At 46.0% G+C, this 20585-nt stretch overlaps 1 protein-coding gene across 2 annotated transcripts in view; it reads left to right on the top strand.

The window, feature by feature from the left end:
* NOX4 (NADPH oxidase 4) overlaps positions 1–20585 on the top strand; it is a 287217-nt gene that overhangs the window by 74542 nt on the left and 192090 nt on the right. For both annotated transcript variants that reach the window (XM_077298554.1, XM_077298555.1), the window contains exon 6: positions 8433–8460. In XM_077298554.1, coding sequence (XP_077154669.1) covers positions 8433–8460 — 28 coding nt within the window. The remainder of the gene's footprint in view (positions 1–8432; positions 8461–20585) is intronic.

Below are 20585 nucleotides of genomic sequence, written 5' to 3' on the forward strand. Positions count from 1 at the left end.
TATGCAGACCTATCAGCGGTCTTTGAACCTTCCCCAGCATCGCCTAATCATAGACGTTGCAACAAGGTGGAACTCAACACTGCACATGCTTCAGAGACTGTGCGAACAGAGGCGTGCTGTTATTTATTTGTGGGAGGATACACGGGCAGGCAGTAGGATGGCAGACATGGAGTTGTCAGGTGTGCAGTGGTCGAAGATACAAGACATGTGTCAAGTCCTTCAGTGTTTTGAGGAATGCACACGGCTGGTTAGTGCAGACAACGCCGTAATAAGCATGAGCATCCCCCTAATGCGTCTGCTGATGCAAAGTTTGACGCACATAAAGGAGCAGGCGTCTGCACCAGAGGAAGAGGGAAGCCTTGATGACAGTCAGCCATTGTCTGGTCAGGGCAGTGTACAGGACGAGGTAGCGGGCGAAGAGGAGGTGGAGGACGAGGAGGATGATGGGGATGAGTATATTTTTAATGCGGAAACTTTCACGGGGGCACAGGAAATTGGTTGCGTGTCACGGCCGGGTTCTGGTTTTTTGAGGGACACAAGTGACGTAGATTTGCCTGCAACTGCCCCTCAACCAATCACAACCGGAGATTTGACAAGTGGAACTTTGGCCCACATGGCGGATTATGCCTTACGTATCCTACAAAGGGACACACGCATTACGAAAATGATGAACGATGACGATTACTGGTTGGCCTGCCTCCTTGATCCACGCTATAAAGGCAAATTGCAAAATATTATGCCACATGAGAACTTGGAACTAATATTAGCAACCAAACAATCAACTCTTGTTGACCGTTTGCTTCAGGCATTCCCAGCACACAGCGCACGTGATCGTTCTCACACGAGCTCCAGGGGGCAGCAGACTAGGAGTGTTAGGGGTGCACACATCAGAAGTGGCGTTGGACAGAGGGGTTTTCTGACCAGGTTGTGGAGTGATTTTGCTATGACCGCAGACAGGACAGGTACTGCTGCATCAATTGAAAGTGACAGGAGACAACATTTGTCCAGTATGGTTACTAACTATTTTTCATCCCTTATCGATGTTCTCCCTCAACCGTCATTCCCATTTGATTACTGGGCCTCCAAATTAGACACCTGGCCAGAATTGGCAGAATATGCATTGCAGGAGCTTGCTTGCCCGGCAGCAAGTGTCCTATCAGAAAGAGTATTCAGTGCTGCAGGGTCAATATTAACCGAAAAAAGGACTCGTCTGGCTACCCAAAATGTTGACGATCTAACATTCATTAAAATGAACCACAACTGGATTTCAAAATCTTTTGCCCCACCTTGCCCGGCCGACACCTAGCTTTCCTATGAAAAGCTCTTGCCTGTGAATTACTTTTCTAATGTCTAATTTGCTGCTGCAGATTGTACAGCATACGACATGTTTACACCTCCCTAAATGGCCAAACTCCCCACACGGGGCCGTGGTATCGCGACTTGGCGCAAGCACCCGTGAGACTGCTGTTTGTCTGAAGAGGTGGGTGTGCTCGCTTTTGGTTGACGGCATTGCTACTGGGTCCCTCATAGTACAATGTAGTGTCTCTGGCGGTGGTGGTGCGCACCCAACGTCAGACACACCGTTGTAACATGAGTGGCCCTGGGGCGGTCCCGCCGGCCTCAAGAGAGTTCCCCCCTACCCCAGCTCAAACTGGGCTCTACTACGTGCAAAATTATGTCGCACAGCTCCACCAATCTTTAGTCTATTCGCTGACATCATTCAATGTCTGGCACTGACAATACAAATTTGTAGACATCTATGATGCAACTTAAAGTAGTCTGTGTCTGTGTCCTATATTGGCACCATTAAATAGTTACTGCCAAATTACTATGTCAGAAACACAGCAGATGAGCCCACCCCTGTACCTAAGTATGCCATCTTTTTTTTTGTTTTGGTTGTTTTGCGAGACATTAACATCTATTTATATTTTGGGAGTACTGGGACAGACACTCCTTGCACTACTCCTCCACTCAGCACCAAGCTGCCTGCCCGTGTATCCATGTAACCGCTGTAAAACTGCCATGAGCCTATTGTTTGTTATTTTAGGCCTTTGATAGCCTGTCTGCGGTCCCTACTCCTCCACTGACCACCAAGCTGCCTGCCCGTGTATCCATGTAACCGCTGTAAAACTGCCATGAGCCTATTGTTTGTTATGTTAGGCCTTTGAAGCCTTTCTGCGCTCCCTCCTTCCACTAGTCCTCCACTGACCAGACCACTGCTGCCCGTGTACCCCTGGAACCAATTTTAAAGTGCCTACAGCCAGCCCATTTTATTGTGTTAGGCCTTCGAAGCCTGTCTGCGGTCCATACTTCCACTAGTCCTCCACTGACCAGACCACTGCTGCCCGTGTACCCCTGGAACCAATTTTAAAGTGCCTACAGCCAGCCCATTTTATTGTGTTAGGCCTTCGAAGCCTGTCTGCGGTCCCTCCTTCCACTAGGCCTCCACTGACCAGACCACTGCTGCCCGTGTACCCCTGGAACCAATTTTAAAGTGCCTACAGCCAGCCCATTTTATTGTGTTAGGCCTTCGAAGCCTGTCTGCGGTCCATACTTCCACTAGTCCTCCACTGACCAGACCACTGCTGCCCGTGTACCCCTGGAACCAATTTTAAAGTGCCTACAGCCAGCCCATTTTATTGTGTTAGGCCTTCGAAGCCTGTCTGCGGTCCCTCCTTCCACTAGGCCTCCACTGACCAGACCACTGCTGCCCGTGTACCCCTGGAACCAATTTTAAAGTGCCTACAGCCAGCCCATTTTATTGTGTTAGGCCTTCGAAGCCTGTCTGCGGTCCATACTTCCACTAGGCCTCCACTGACCAGACCACTGCTGCCCGTGTACCCCTGGAACCAATTTTAAAGTGCCTACAGCCAGCCCATTTTATTGTGTTAGGCCTTCGAAGCCTGTCTGCGGTCCATACTTCCACTAGGCCTCCACTGACCAGACCACTGCTGCCCGTGTACCCCTGGAACCAATTTTAAAGTGCCTACAGCCAGCCCATTTTATTGTGTTAGGCCTTCGAAGCCTGTCTGCGGTCCATACTTCCACTAGGCCTCCACTGACCAGACCACTGCTGCCCGTGTACCCCTGGAACCAATTTTAAAGTGCCTACAGCCAGCCCATTTTATTGTGTTAGGCCTTCGAAGCCTGTCTGCGGTCCATACTTCCACTAGGCCTCCACTGACCAGACCACTGCTGCCCGTGTACCCCTGGAACCAATTTTAAAGTGCCTACAGCCAGCCCATTTTATTGTGTTAGGCCTTCGAAGCCTGTCTGCGGTCCATACTTTAAATACTCCTCCACTCACCACCAAGCTGCCTGCCCGTGTATCCATGTAACCGCTGTAAAACTGCCATGAGCCTATTGTTTGTTATTTTAGGCCTTTGATAGCCTGTCTGCAGCCCCTACTTGCAATACTCCTCCACTGACCACACCAATGCTGCCCGTGTACCCCTGGAACCTATTTAAAAGTTCATAGAGCCTAGTTATATATTTTATTTACTATTAATAAGGCCATGATGGACTACGCTGTACCACGCTACAAGCTAACCAGTCGACACTTCTTTTGCGAGAAAAGCCATCCCAACCCTCCACCAGCATGTAGAAGACCGCATTGTCCATGCACTCTGGCAATCTGTGAGTACAAAGGTGCACCTGACAACAGACGCATGGACCTGTAGGCATGGCCACGGAAGATTACGTGTCCATTACGGCGCAATGGGTTAATGTGGTGGATGCATGGTCCACAGGGGACAGCCTACTAAGTCTGTCTGCAGTCCCTAATTCAAATTGTCCTCCACTGTCTAAATCGGAACTTCCACCTTCTGGCTTTCGGCCTATAGTATCAGAAATTAAACTGCATTTGGCCTTCAACTTTGGTTAGGGCCTACTAACGGCTTCTGCCCCTCCCTGGTGTTGCCCTCAACTAAATAAAGCTGAGCTTCAACCTTCCGGCTCTCATTATGTGGTTTAAAAAAAAAAAATGGTGGTTAGGGCCTACTAACGGCTTCTGCCCCTCCCTGGTGTTGTCCTCAACTAAATAAAGCTGAGCTTCAACCTTCCGGCTCTCATTATGTGGTTTAAAAAAAAAAAATGGTGGTTAGGGCCTACTAACGGCTTCTGCCCCTCCCTGGTGTTGTCCTCAACTAAATAAAGCTGAGCTTCAACCTTCCGGCTCTCATTATGTGGTTTAAAAAAAAAAAATGGTGGTTAGGGCCTACTAACGGCTTCTGCCCCTCCCTGGTGTTGTCCTCAACTAAATAAAGCTGAGCTTCAACCTTCCGGCTCTCATTATGTGGTTTTAAAAAAAAAAATGGTGGTTAGGGCCTACTAACGGCTTCTGCCCCTCCCTGGTGTTGTCCTCAACTAAATAAAGCTGAGCTTCAACCTTCCGGCTCTCATTATGTGGTTTAAAAAAAAAAAATGGTGGTTAGGGCCTACTAACGGCTTCTGCCCCTCCCTGGTGTTGCCCTCAACTAAATAAAGCTGAGCTTCAACCTTCCGGCTCTCATTATGTGGTTTAAAAAAAAAAAATGGTGGTTAGGGCCTACTAACGGCTTCTGCCCCTCCCTGGTGTTGTCCTCAACTAAATAAAGCTGAGCTTCAACCTTCCGGCTCTCATTAAGTGGTTTTAAAAAAAAAATGGTGGTTAGGGCCTACTAACGGCTTCTGCCCCTCCCTGGTGTTGTCCTCAACTAAATAAAGCTGAGCTTCAACCTTCCGGCTCTCATTAAGTGGTTTTAAAAAAAAAAAAAATGGTGGTTAGGGCCTACTAACGGCTTCTGCCCCTCCCTGGTGTTGTCCTCAACTAAATAAAGCTGAGCTTCAACCTTCCGGCTCTCATTATGTGGTTTTAAAAAAAAAAATGGTGGTTAGGGCCTACTAACGGCTTCTGCCCCTCCCTGGTGTTGTCCTCAACTAAATAAAGCTGAGCTTCAACCTTCCGGCTCTCATTAAGTGGTTTTTAAAAAAAAATGGTGGTTAGGGCCTACTAACGGCTTCTGCCCCTCCCTGGTGTTGTCCTCAACTAAATAAAGCTGAGCTTCAACCTTCCGGCTCTCATTAAGTGGTTTTAAAAAAAAAAAAATTGGTGGTTAGGGCCTACTAACGGCTTCTGCCCCTCCCTGGTGTTGTCCTCAACTAAATAAAGCTGAGCTTCAACCTTCCGGCTCTCATTATGTGGTTTAAAAAAAAAAAATGGTGGTTAGGGCCTACTAACGGCTTCTGCCCCTCCCTGGTGTTGTCCTCAACTAAATAAAGCTGAGCTTCAACCTTCCGGCTCTCATTATGTGGTTTAAAAAAAAAAAATGGTGGTTAGGGCCTACTAACGGCTTCTGCCCCTCCCTGGTGTTGTCCTCAACTAAATAAAGCTGAGCTTCAACCTTCCGGCTCTCATTATGTGGTTTTAAAAAAAAAAATGGTGGTTAGGGCCTACTAACGGCTTCTGCCCCTCCCTGGTGTTGTCCTCAACTAAATAAAGCTGAGCTTCAACCTTCCGGCTCTCATTAAGTGGTTTTAAAAAAAAAATGGTGGTTAGGGCCTACTAACGGCTTCTGCCCCTCCCTGGTGTTGTCCTCAACTAAATAAAGCTGAGCTTCAACCTTCCGGCTCTCATTAAGTGGTTTTAAAAAAAAAATGGTGGTTAGGGCCTACTAACGGCTTCTGCCCCTCCCTGGTGTTGTCCTCAACTAAATAAAGCTGAGCTTCAACCTTCCGGCTCTCATTATGTGGTTTTAAAAAAAAAAAAAATGGTGGTTAGGGCCTACTAACGGCTTCTGCCCCTCCCTGGTGTTGTCCTCAACTAAATAAAGCTGAGCTTCAACCTTCCGGCTCTCATTAAGTGGTTTTAAAAAAAAAATGGTGGTTAGGGCCTACTAACGGCTTCTGCCCCTCCCTGGTGTTGTCCTCAACTAAATAAAGCTGAGCTTCAACCTTCCGGCTCTCATTATGTGGTTTTAAAAAAAAAATGGTGGTTAGGGCCTACTAACGGCTTCTGCCCCTCCCTGGTGTTGTCCTCAACTAAATAAAGCTGAGCTTCAACCTTCCGGCTCTCATTAAGTGGTTTTAAAAAAAAAAAAAATGGTGGTTAGGGCCTACTAACGGCTTCTGCCCCTCCCTGGTGTTGCCCTCAACTAAATAAAGCTGAGCTTCAACCTTCTGCTCCAAATTACCATTTTAAAAAATGCAATAGGCTTTTCCGGCCTACTAAAGGTGTCTGCCCCTCCCTGGTGTTGTCCTCAACTGAACAAAGCTGAGCTTCCACATTCTGGCTTTCGCCCTATACTATCAGATATTAAACTGCATTTGGCCTACTAGTGTGGTTAGGCCCTTGAAACAGTGTCTGCTGCTCTTGGGTTTGCTACTCCACTGAACAAAGCAATGCCGCCTGTTTAGTCCTGTTACCAATTTTGAACTGCATGTAGCCTACTTTATTCTTTGGCCCTATATCTGTTTCCTCCTCATCCTGCCCATTGCCCAGCCACTGCTAAATGAGTCTGCTGGTACATTGACCTAGACCACTACATTCCCCTTGTACTCTACACAGCCAGAATCTGTCCCTGCTGAAAGTAAGGTTCCCCTTCCCGCATGTTATACCACCTTACACAGGGACAAAGAGGAAGGTGCAGATGAAAGTGCAGGTTCCTTCATCAGGTGGGGGGGCATACTCGTTGGCGACGTCACTGGCACAGGGCCCCTCAGAGTACGCAAAAGTGTCGCTGCTGGTGGGAGGCGCCCCCGCCATGCAAACACACCGCCGTACTTTGAGGGGCCCTGTGCCAGTGGCAATGCGAACGAGTGGGCCCCCCCTGCTTGCTCAGGATCACAGCACTTGCAACTTTTAAATACTTACCTTTCCCTGCAACACCGCCGTGACGTAGTCCGCATTTCCTGGGCCCACGAAAAACTTGAGCCAGCCCTACTCCCCCCACAACTTTCCCCCAATTCCCTATGCCCAACTATTATTATACAGTTAATTAAGATTGGCAAGCTTCAGAAACAAGAATGGATGTTTTTGGCATTAAAATGGGCACTGTAGGTGTTTTCCTGGCCTCCACTCACTGCCGACTATGCTTCCCCATTGACTTGCATTGGGTTTCGTGTTTCGGTCGATCCCCGACTTTTAGCGATAATCGGCCGACTGCACTCGACTCGACTCTGGACAAAATCGGGTTTCCCAAAACCCTACTCGATCTTAAAAAAATGAAAGTCGCTCAACCCTACTAGTGACACTAATTGCAAGTAGCAAGTCAGCATCGACTCTTTATAAAAACGTTGCCACATGACATAAAATAAGAAGCCAGACAAGAAACTCTATTTACAGACACATGTTTCAGGGTGGTTGCCTCTCATCAGTGCATGGTAAGAACACTGATTTTCCTGGGTAAGATGGTTCTAACAGATGTGTACATGTAAATATGGGAGAATGAGGAGTAAGCGGGTTGAAAGAGTATTCAAATATTTTTTTATTATTTAAGTATTAATATAAAATTGTAGAAAGGTAAAGTGACAAAAGATGGTTAGAATTAAAGAGGTTGTCCACTACTTGGACAGCCCCTTCTAAATCCTTATGTTTCTCTCCCCCAAAAAATAATAAAACCTATATTCACCTCCGGTTCTGGCGCTGTTTCAGAAGTGTCAACACTGGCCCTCCCGGGGATTGCGTGACATTGTTATGTCACGCTATCCCTGCAGCCAATCAGCAGACAGTTTCCTCACCTTTGGACAAATCGCAAACTTTCGGAAGAAGTGAAAGAGCGTCTGGAGGTGAGTATGCGTGTTACTATTTTACTGGGGGGGGAAACATACGGATTGAGAATTGGTTCTTCGAGTAGTGGACACAGGACAACCCCTATAAATTCAGGGAAATAAGAAGAATGGGCCAAATAAACTTATCACTTTTAAACTCCAGTGAAGAAAGATATTGGGCACTTTTACAACCCTGGCCTTGGGCACAAAGAGAGTTGTAGTTGGCACTAGTAATCTGATCTCTCAGTGCTTTATATTTTAGGATCCTGTAATTTGCATTGATTGACTGTTTTGTCTATATTGATTGACTATAGTGAAAAATGACTAGAGTATTAATTCCACACCCGGCCCTGGAGATACACTTTGTATAGACGTTACAATCTAATGCAAGCAAAACAAGGGAACGTCCATTTATTTCACCAAACTCATTTATCAAGTGAAATGAGTGAGCAATATTCGTCACATATTTTTTTTTTTTTCCTGGAAATGACAGGAGATGGAGGACCCTGGAGCTGCAGAAATGAAGATTCATGGAGGATAATATGTCATTTGTCACTATTTTGCTTGTCTGTGTTTTGTGTCTTAATAATTAAAGTTAAGCAGTTTATGGAGTCTCGAATGTGAGTCCTAACACAAAGCAAATTCAGGTGCAAACATTATCTTACCTTTTTTTTTTTTCATTTCAGGATCCGAGGAAAATTATTTTCACGTCGGGTGAGTGTCACTAATTTAAAAGGGAAATTACATGTTGGCGGTGGAGGAATAGACTGTTGTAGTTTGTTTTGCGCAGGGCTGGGATGTAATAGGGGCCATAGGGCTACATGGGGAAATGTGAATTTCGACCTGTGTCATTTTGTCTTGCTGGCTGCTGGTACAGAATTACACTGCAATCATTCAGCTACCTGCGTGGATCAATTGAATGTGATGTACTGCAATTTTGTTCAACAGACTGAATTTGCCAATTTGTTATTTTCTAGTGGCTGCTTTTCTTATTTTTTCTTTTGGATCATCATATCAAACCATACGATATGATACTCTGATGGGAGTTGTGTATGCTATATGTGTATTCTGTATGGCCCCTTAATGGTTGTGGTATGAAATGCAGCCTGTTAAATGTTTTTCACATCAGGATAAATGTATTGTTATCATTATTACAGTGCCTTGCGAAAGTATTCGGCCCCCTGGAACTTTTCAACCATTTCTCACATATCATGCTTCAGACATAAAGATACCAAATGTAAATTTTTGGTGAAGAATCAACAAGTGGAACACAATTGTGAAGTTGAACGAAATTTATTGATTATTTAAAATTTTTGTGGAAAATCAAAAACTGAAAAGTGGGGCGTGCAATATTATTCGGCCTCTGTAACTTAATACTTTGTTGCGCCAACTTTTGCTGCGATTACAACTGCAAGTCGCTTGGGGTATGTCTCTATCAGTTTTGTACATCGAGAGACTGAAATTCTTGCCCATTCTTCCTTGGCAAACAGCTCAAGCTCAGTGAGGTTTGATGGAGATCGTTTGTGAACAGCAGTTTTCAGCTCTTTCCACAGATTCTCGATTGGATTGAGGTCTGGACTTTGACTTGGCCATTCTAACACCTGGATATGTTTATTTGTGAACCATTCCATTGTAGATTTTGCTTTATGTTTGTGATCATTGTCTTGTTGGAAGACAAATCTCCATCCCAGTCTCAAGTCTTTTGCAGAATCCAACAGGTTTTCTTCAAGAATGGTCCTGTATTTTGCTCCATCCATCTTCCCATCTATTTTAACCATCTTCCCTGTACCTGCTGAAGAAAAGCAGGCCCAAACCATGATGCTGCCACCACCATGTTTGACAGTGGGGATGGTGTGTTCAGGGTGATGAGCTGTGTTGCCTTTACGCCAAACATATCGTTTGGCATTGTTGCCAAAAAGTTCGATTTTGGTTTCATCTGACCAGAGCACCTTCTTCCACATGTTTGGTGTGTCTTGGTGGCTTGTTGCAAACTTTAAACAACACTTTTTATGGATATCTTTGAGAAATGGCTTACTTCTTGCCACTCTTCCATAAAGGCCAGATTTGTGCAGTGTACAACTGATTATTGTCGTATGGACAGACTGTCCCACCTCAGCTGTAGAGCTCTGCAGTTCATCCAGAGTGATCATGGACCGCTTGACTGCATCTCTGATCAGTCTTCTCCTTGTTTGAGATGAAAGTTTAGAGGGTCGTCCGGGTCTTGGTAGATTTGCAGTGGTATGATACTCCTTCCATTTCAATATGATCGCTTGTACAGTGTTCCTTGGGATGTTTAAAGTTTTGGAAATTATTTTGTATCCAAATCTGGCTTTAAACTTCTCCACAACAGTATCACGGACCTGCCTGTTGTGTTCCTTGGTCTTCATAATGCTCTTTGTGCTTCATACAGAACCCTGAGACTATCACAGAGCAGGTGCATTTATACGGAGACTTGATTACACACAGGTGGATTATATTTATCATCATTAGGCATTTAGGACAACATTGGATCATTCAGAGATCCACAATGAACTTCTGGAGTGAGTTTGCTGTGCAGCGCCCCAGAGTCCTGGTCTTGGAAGCAGAACATCATCATCGAGTTGTGAGGGAACTTCAGAAACAGACACAACAGTTGTGAGGACTATCCCGTAAGCTAAGCAGGGAAGGACTACAATACACAAGCGCTAGAAGATAGGCACCGATTTCCACCTGCAAAGGGAACTCTGGAGGTGCCATCGGACCGGCCGGACTCAAGCAGCCCGCTTAACCATCTTCTGGACTGAGGATCCTGAAGCCTTCAGTAAAGAGGTAAAGAGACTGCAACCTGGTGTCCTCGTTATTTACTGCGACCTGCACCACACCACCACATCATCACCTTCCACCTTCACTGGACGCCCCTCAGCAGGGTCACGGACCGGGTCTAGCCACCGTGACAACCCCAGAACTGAGACAGAGAAGCCCGGTACCGGGTACCCCTCGGCCCTGCGGCAGTGGGGGCGCTCCAACTTGGCGTCACGAACAGGATCTACTTAAGCCTGAAGAATCAGGTCATGTGTGCCTTGGAACTGTGATTTATTGTGCTTGGACTGTGCTTTACTGCCAGGGCTGTGTATTGCCGTTTACCGCCAAAATCCGCCATTACAGCGCCCTGAGGAGCGCAGGAGAAAGAAGAAGGGTGTGGAAGTGGGCGTCAACAAGCTGAAAAGCGCGAAAGACAATGGTCGCCCAGTCTAAGTATTTCTGTATCCTGAGGACATGTCCGTCAGCAGCTGAAGTCCGCCTCCTGATTCTCTTTGGAGGGTGGAGACCATGGAGACGGGGCCGTCTACGAAAGAGACCTCGGGAGGAGGACACCGAGGAGGAAGCAAAGATGGCGACGTCGGAAGCACCGCATGGGGACGACCCGACCCAGCATGAGGCTACACTACCCGTCACAGCCCCAGACTCGCCATCGTTGCAGGGACTGGCCCTCATGGAGTCACCGCCAGGCAGACCCAGCTGGCCACCGTCTGAGGAGTGTGTGGCTGCAGCTGAGGCCCGGCAGATAGCATGCCACCTGGAAGCCGACGCTCGTGTGGCCGCCCGACTGGGCCAGCCTACGGAGGTCCGCCTATCTCTGGTGTCCCCTGCGTTCTCCATCCCGGCCGCGGCGGAGTGTGAGCCACAGGCGCAGACCCTGAAGATCCTGCCGGAGACAGAACACCTGCGGCGCCTGATGACGGCGTGGAGGGACAGGCCCCAACCCGCGGCCCAGGTCGACTTGACGGGCAAAGAGGAGACTCCGATGTCACACTGGGGTGTGGTGGTGTTCTTCAACTCCCGGGAAAGGAGGGGAGTTATTCAAGAGATTGGAGAGCCACTGCAGGTCCGTGTTGACCGGGAGGAAGTGGAGCCCTGTGGAGGAAGGTACGATCGCGACTTGGAGCCTGGAGATGCGGTGACCTACACACGGTGCAGGAGGGAGGCCGGATGGATGGCTCGGGGCGTTCAGCGGTGCGTCGCACTCCAGGCCGCTGCTGGAACAAGGAAAGACGAGTCCCCTGCAGAGAAGTCGACGGAACCTGCCCCCGCAGAACCCCAGGGAATCCCAATCCACCGCGTGCCTATGAGCCGTGGTCGCTCTCGATTGAAGAGGGTGTCCCAAAGGGGAATCCTGTCGTTGCTGAGACCAGGACCGGTTCTTGTTACGCCACCACGACCGGTCTGCCAGGTGCGGCCCAGTAGGAGGCCGCCTCCGTCTCCGCTAGAACCTGAGTAAGCATAAATGCTTTACAGAATGTACATAGTTAACAGTTCATCTTTCTGTGTCTCTCTTGCTGCTATGACCCGACTGGGGTTAACTCTTAAAGGGATCCCTTCGTTTACCCGGGATCCCTATTTTTCCTTTTTGTTTTTGTTTCTCGTTCATCATTGTTGAAAAGAACTGCTGGATCATGAACACTGCATGATTACAAACTCATTGTAAATAGTTCGCACCTTATTAAAGGTGCTCCCTACTGGTTTTACATAAAAGAGAACTCTTTGCGAAGAAACTGTTCTTGGAAACAGTACTGGAGTCCTTGCTGCATACGGACTGGCAGCTTGAGAAGTTGCACTACCTCCAAGAGACTTGGTCCCCTCTTAAAGGGAACATTCACCAATAGTACTTAAAGTATAATAATGCCTTAACAGAGATAGTAATAATGCTTACATGTGAAAGTTACATGTAGTCAGTTAGTTGATTGTAAGAAATGCTCAATGATGTGTCAGAAGATGAGGACAGGAAGTGAACCCGTACGGGGTTAGCCGGTGAGTCCTCCGAGGAGCCATACAGAAATGGCTCACTGATCTTGAACTGAGAGGAGGTTGATAAGTTCTATACTGTGTATAGTAGCAGAAAGGCAGTAGGCCCGGATGAGAGATGGGGCGGTCCTGCAACAGAGCGAGAGGCAGTAGACCTGGGCAAATAGACAGGTGGTCCTGCAGATGTAAAGATGGAAAGTGAAGAAAAGTTGATTAGCCTTATAGCGTTTTATAAGAAGGTCTTTAGTGGGTACAGCTATTACGTCCTTAAAGACAACGTTAAATTATTGTTCAGAAATTGCACTAAGTAGAATACACGGTTGGGTAAGAGAAGTTATTTATAGTATGTTATTTAAAATACTTAACCATGTTTGTTACGTTCAAGTGTCCTCACCTCCCATAAAGGGAAGCTTTGTTCAAATTTACTTGTTCTTGCATTTCAAAAATTGTATGTCTTTTTGCTGACATGTATTGTTGTTTTCTTCCCAGTCCGGGAGTACTGGATTTAACCGGGGGGAGTGCAGTGCCCCAGAGTCCTGGTCATTGCAGTACTGATGCTCCGCCGCTAAGGGGGGCTATGGTACGTCTGATGGCACTGAAGGAGTTCACCTGACCAGGTATCACAGACACCAATGCACTTCACAGTCTGGCCTCCAGGGGGAGCTAAGGGTGCTATGTATTAGGCCACTCCTCACAATCTGGTAAAACTGGGGGTTGGATAGGAAGTTAGACAGAAAGCTGACTGGGTTGGAACCAGGCAACATCCTGTGGCAGAGGGTGTTGCGGGGGAAGATTCAGGGGGGTCCCTGTCAGGGGTGGGATCCTGGCAGAGACCTAGCGAACAGAAGGAACGTTACGGGACCACGCCTGCACTTCATTGCGGCGGTACCCCAAGAAAGGACAAGAAGCGAGGTTTATTGTGCTGAGTGAGAAACGAGATCAACGCAACAAGGAGAATCACCAGTAGGAGTCGTGCTGTAAGACGAGGCAACATCCTACTGAGGCGCGCAGCCGGTGGCAGGAACGCCGAGGACGTATAGAGCTCCAGGCCTTACTTCAAACCTACGGCAGGACAGTCAGTTATAGGCGGGCTGTCTCACCCACATCACCTAAGCAGACACAGGGGGCAATATTTTGGAGAGGGGCGACTCTAGGGTCCCGGAAGAACTTCGACCCTACCCGTCATACGGGTGCGTCCTAGCCATATCATCTGGGGGGACGAAGCAGAACATCATCATCGAGTTGTGAGGGAACTTCAGAAACAGACACAACAGTTGTGAGGACTATCCCGTAAGCTAAGCAGGGAAGGACTACAACACACAAGCGCTAGAAGGTAGGTACCAATTTCCACCTGCAAAGGGAACTCTGGACTCCAGCAGCCCGGTTAACCATCTTCTGGACTGAGGATCCTGAAGCCTTCAGTAAAGAGGTAAAGAGACTGCAACCTGGTGTCCTCGTTATTTACTGCGACCTGCACCACACCACCACATCATCACCTTCCACCTTCACTGAACACCCCTCAGCAGGGTCACAGACCGGGTCTAGCCACCATGACAACCCCAGAACTGAGACAGAGAAGCCCGGTACCGGGTACCCCTCGGCCCTGCGGCAGTGGGGATGCTCCAGCTGCACTGAAAGTAAAGGGGCCGAATAATATTGCACGCCCCACTTTTCAGTTTTTGAATTTTCACAAAAATTTAAAATAACCAATAAATTTCGTTCATCTTCACAATTGTGTTCCACTTGTTGTTGATTCTTCACCAAAAATTAACATTTGGTATCTTTATGTTTGAAGCATGATATGTGGGAAAAGGTTGTGAAGTTCCAGGGAGCCGAATACTTTCGCAATCCAGGAGTCGGGAATGTTTTTTTTCTGCCATGAGCCACTTGGTTATTTATACTCTCATTGGGGGACTGTACAAAATTATTAACTTGCAAATTACCCTGCTGTATTTGGTCAAACAATTGTCTCACTGCTAATGTGACGGTTGGATCTGATTCTCTTTGATGCAACGTGTGATGTTAGGTGGTAATAATGCTACTACTCACAACAACAGATTTTTTTCAGATTTGCATTAGTACATCACATAGGAAACACTGAGGCATTTATACATCACATAGGAGATGCTGGGACATCTATAAATCACATAGGAGATGCTGGGGCATGTGTACTGTATATCACAGAAGATGCTGTAGTATCTATATATCCCAGGAGATGCTGGAGAATATAAATCACTTGAGGCGCTGGGACATCTATACATCACTGGGGAGGCGGGAGCTCATACATCACTGGAGACGCTGGGTGCATGCATGTATGCATCTCTCAAAATGCTGGGGGCATATATAGATCACTTGACGCCAGCAAAACGTGGCCACTGGCCAGAGCACTACGTTACCCGGGAATTAGCCCAGGGGGCGCAGAAAAGGACATCGTGGACCTAAAACGGGCTGCAGGCTGAAGGATCCCACTCTTGCCTTAACCCGTTACTGACATTCGCCTTACATGTATGGCGCAAGTTGGATAAGGGTGTAGCGGGCTCACGGGGTCTGCACAATACCCGGCAGATATTGGCTGTGTGTTACAACCAGGACTTGCCTCTAACAATAGCAGATGGCACAAAATTCAAATTATACGCCTTTTCCCTCATTAAATATAAAGATAATAAAAAAATACACATATATGGTATCATCATGTTCAGAAAAGTACAATCCATCAAAATATAAAAATAATCAATTCTGTCGGTAAACACCGTAAATTGAAAAAATTCAAGAACACCAAAATTATCGTAAGTTTTGTTTTCACCACTAAAATAATAATAAACTTTACTGGATATATTTGGTATCACCATAATCATACTGATGAGCAGAATCCTAGTGCCAGGTCATTTATACCACACAGTGTACACAGTTAAAAAAAAAATTCAGAATGGAGTTTTTTCACAATTTCACCGCACGTGGAAATTTTTCCCATTTTCCAATACACGATGTGGTAAAATTAATGATGTCTTTCAAATGTACAACTTATCCGTCAAAAAACAAGCCCTCACATCCCTCACATGTCTAGGTGGACAGAAAAGTAAAAAAAGTAATCGCTCGGGAAAAAGAGGATTAAAAAAAAAAACGAAAATGCAAAAACAGAAACTGGCCACAAATCACTATGTCTGTGAACGATGTGCGTGTTGTCAGTATCCTCTTGTGCTGGCGATAGGAACAGGTGGTCATGTTATGCGATTTTCATAGTTCCGGTCATATTCCGACTAGACTTGTCCAGCCTCACTCAATTCACTAGTATTGAATGAGGCCGGACATGTCTAGTCGGCATGTGACCACATGTATGGAAATGACATACTTGTGATGACTCACCTGCACGCTGTCATGTCTGCAGTCAGTGACTGCTTACTTAAGCCACAAGCCTGGACAACGCCTTCAAGCCCCCATTCCATGCAGATCTACCCTCAAAATGTACAAAACTCAACTTTTTATATAAATTAGGATTTATGCCCCTCATGCTTCCCTAAGGGGGTCAAGTTCATCGGATGTGATGTATGTCTAGGTTTAATTAGACTAGTAGGCACAAGTGGTACATTATAATTATCATTAAAGGGAACTTTTCATGTAAAAAAAAAATGCTATTAATCTGCAGCTATGGGTAATCTGCAGGTTATTAGCGCTGTGACACCATATGGCCACCGTAGTGAGAGCCCCGCTGCTTGGAGGAAATTAACTTTTTTCCCCTCGTCAGACAAGGCCTTTCAGTCACAGGGGTGACACCAGCACAGTTTCAGTCGCCACTCTGTGTGTAGAGGCAGCGGCTCTAACCGCGCTCTGGGCATTGACTGACAGCTGCCTCATCAGTAGGGCTAGCTGTCAGTGAGTTCCGGGGCACAGTTACAACCACCACTCACTATACACTGAGTGTTGATTGAAGCCACGCAGCGCCATCCCTGTGATTGAAAGACGGAGCCTGCTGAGTGGAATAAAGTTCATTTCCTCCCAGGACCACATGGTGTCAGAATGCTATTAACCTGCATATTATCCCCATATCTACAGGATAAAATTGCGCATTCCCTTTAAATTCCCCTTCCTGCATATGATTGAGGTGACTCGGTTAACTCTGTCCCTGTCTATATGGCAAAGCTAAAAAAAAAATTGCTGCAGTAAACGGGAATTACAAATAAACCTTCTGAAAGTACAGCAGGGTGTATATATTCTATGGAAATTAGATGTATGGGTGTTAATTGACTGATAAATGTCTAAGAATATTACAGACTCTGTGAAAAGATGGAGTACAGCCCCTCTCGCCCAGAGACCAGGGTGTGATAGGAGAGCTGCATACAGAGACTTATCTGTCTGTATATTGTATTGTGTTATTGGAGCGCCCCCAAGGGCAAGGGGTTACTCGGTACCGGGTCCTTCGGTTCTCTCGGCGGGGGATGTCACGGTGGCTGACCCGGTCCATGGCCCTAGGGACGTCCGTTAATAATTGGGGGAAAGGTCTTTAAAGGGATAATGTTCGTGACGCCACCTGTGCTATTCGGTCAGGGTGACCGACGCTGCTTAGGGGTCCGCTGGGGTGATGTTATGGCAGCTAGATGGTATACCTTCCCACAGGTGAAGTGTATCCCCAGGGCTTCCCAGAGTGTAGATGGTGGATGATGTAAGGCGCAGGGAATAACGAGGACACAAGGTTGCATTCTCTTTACCTTTACTGAAGACTTCAGCATCCACAGTCCAGGGTACAGATGACAGGGCAGGCAGAGTCCAGCCGGTCTGAAGGCAAATCCAGAGTCCCTTATCCAGTTGGAAATCAGTAGCCTTCCTCTAGCGCCTGGGTGTTGTAGTACCTCCCTGCTAAGCTTCTTGGTAAGGTCCTCACAACTATTGGAGATGTTAAGTCTCTTTCTCTCTGTCCCCCTGATGGATAGGATAGGACAAACCCGTATGACTGGTGGCCTGAGGCTTTTTACAGGGACTCTACCACGCCCCGGCCCCCACAAGTTGCCACCGTGCCTCCTGGGTATAAGGTCGGGCAGCCAACGTGGAATTAACTGTCCTGCCAGTCTCTGAAGTAAAGCGTAGAGATTAGTGTTAAGCATTCCGATACCACAAGTATCGGGTATCGGCCGATATTTGTTGTATCGGAATTCCGATACCGATTTCTGATATTTTTGTGATATCGGAAATCGGAATCGGAAGTTCCCAGTGTATGGTTCTCAGGGTCTGGAGGAGAGGAGACTCTCCTTCAGGCCCTGGGATCCATATTCATGTAAAAAATAAAGAATTAAAATAAAAATATGGATATACTCACCCCTCCGGCGGCCCCTGGACCTTAGCGATGTAACCGGCAGCCTCCGTTCCTAAGAATGCAGTGAGTTTAGGACCTGCGATGATGTCGCGGCTTGTGATTGGTCGCGTGAGCGGTCACATGAGCGGTCACGCGACCAATCACAAAGCGACGTCATCGAAGGTCCTTAACTCGGCATTCTTAGGAACGGAGGCACCGCTAAGAGCAGGGGCCGCCGGAGGGGTGAGTATATCCATATTTTTTATTTTTATTCTTTATTTTATACATGAATATGGATCCCAGGGTCTGAAGGAGAGTTTCCTCTCCTTCAGACCCTGGGAACCATTCCGATATTTTGTGTCCCATAGATATGCATTGGTATCGGGTATCGGTATTGGCGAGATCCGATATTTTGCCGGTATCGGCCGATCCAATCCAATACCGATACCTTTGCATATCGGAAGGTATCGCTCAACACTAGTAGAGATCTTTACTCCCTCGGAGGCGCAGGCGCAGCTCCGTGGACCCTCGTCCTCCTCAGACCAAAGTCTGGATCTGACTGGAACATGCTCCAGCCAGCTTCTGCCAAGCTCTGGCTGGTTCTGACTGACTTTCTATCCAGACCACCAGTTTTACCTAATTGTGAGGAGTGCCCTAATAGATAGGAGCGTAGCTCCCCCTGGCGGCCCGGAGTGTGAAGTGTGTGGTGTGGTTTGTGATACCTGGTAAAGAGATCTCCTTTATTGCCCTCAGACGTAATATCACTCCCTCTGGTGGAAGAATGACATTACTGCAACGACCAGAACTCTGGGGCACTGCACTACTATACTGCCTCCAGCAGAACTGTAGAGCTGTCATTAACTCATCTGCCTTTTAATAATAATGAGATGACTTATTCTGTCTCAGTCTACACAGCAAAGCTAAAAAAAAAGTTGTCTTTAAAAAAAAAAAGGAAGGATATGTCTGCCTATTGTGTCTGTTACATTTCTCAGTATAACAACTAGAATATTCAGGTTTTTTTATTGTTATAGAAGAGTGATGCCCCATCTGTGGCTGAGTGATCCCCCATCTTTCACGACATGTACCATACAGCAGCTATTGAAGCTAGCTTAGCTTTGATTCATGATATTTAACAACTAAACTCTGCATTTCAGAGTTGCATATTGGGAGTGGGGAAGGTGTGTTTCAGCATCCATCAGAGACCCCAAATCCCGCATCCGGTTCACGAGTCCCAATAGATTGCCATGGCAGCTGGGGACCTACTGAAGACGATTGACTGCTGCCCCTGGCAATTTCAACCTATACTTAGGCTTTATAGGAGAGTGTTATTTTCACTGTATAATGCAATACTGACTATCACAGGTTTCAGTCCCCCACAAGGACAAATAAAAAGGCCAAAAATTATTTGAAAAGTTTAAAAAGGTAAAAAAGACTTCAAATTATCCCTTCTCCCAAAACGAATATAAATAAATTAGACAATTATATTTGGTATTGTCGCATTAATTTATGTCGCAGAGTCCCATGAATCCCAGTACAGATTGTTCATTATCGTACTGAAATGTAGACTGGACAAAGATGCCAGCCATTATTAATACTGTTTTGACTTTTCTGAGAATTTGCTTAATTTCCTACTTTGGCCACGTAGGAGGTATTGATATAAATTAGGATAATTGATTTTATAAGTTTAATGTCTGCCAGAGGATATTGCATTACTTCTATACATAGAATGATTATTGTATAGATACCAAAAATATTCCTGACCAACATCCTCTAGATGAGAGCAATGTTCTTTAACCTTGAGGATATCAGAACATGGCAGGATTTCAAAGTTTCTAACATCAAGTGAGCCAAAGATTGTCAGTTTCTGGATATGGCCTTTTTCTTTGCTCATTGTGGAAGCAAAGTGACAACTATAATACTGCCAACTACATACAGTATTGTAACTACTGCAATACTGGCCCTATGTACACTATAGTAGCTACTATAATACTGCTCCTATGTACAAGAATATAACTACTATAATACTGCTCCTATGTACAAGAATATAACTACTATAATACTGCTCCTGTGCACAAGAATATAACTACTGTAATACTGCTCCTATGTACAAGAATATAACTACTATAATACTGCTCCTATGTACAAGAATATAACTACTATAATACTGCTCTCCATGTACAAGAATATAACTACTATAATACTGCCCCCTATGTACAAGAATATACCTACTATAACACTGCCCCTATGTACAAGAATATAACTACTATAATACTGCCCCTATGTACAAGAATATAACTACTATAATACTGCCCCTATGTACAAGAATATAAATACTATAATACTGCTCCTATGTACAAGAATATAACTACTATAATACTGCTCCTATGTACAAGAATATAACTACTATAATACTGCTCCTATCTACAAGAATATAACTACTATAATACTGCCCCTATGTACAAGAATATAACTACTATAATACTGCCCCCTATGAACAAGAATATAACTACTATAATACTGCTCTCCATGTACAAGAATATATCTACTATATATCTACTATCCACAGTTTTAAGCGTGCCCTAAAAACTCATTTGTTCAGACTAGCCTACCGCCTCAACGCATTAACCTAATTATCCCTGTGTGGCCTATTAATAAAAAAACAACAACATAATCACGTTCCTCCATCATGTTCTCATACACTTTATGCAGTTAATAGCCTCTGTGTCTGTACTGCTACACACTTAGGCTGTTAACTGGTTCATGCAGCTTTACA

This window comes from Ranitomeya variabilis, chromosome 3 (assembly GCF_051348905.1).
Source record: "Ranitomeya variabilis isolate aRanVar5 chromosome 3, aRanVar5.hap1, whole genome shotgun sequence".
Classification (NCBI taxonomy): Eukaryota; Metazoa; Chordata; class Amphibia; order Anura; family Dendrobatidae; genus Ranitomeya; species Ranitomeya variabilis.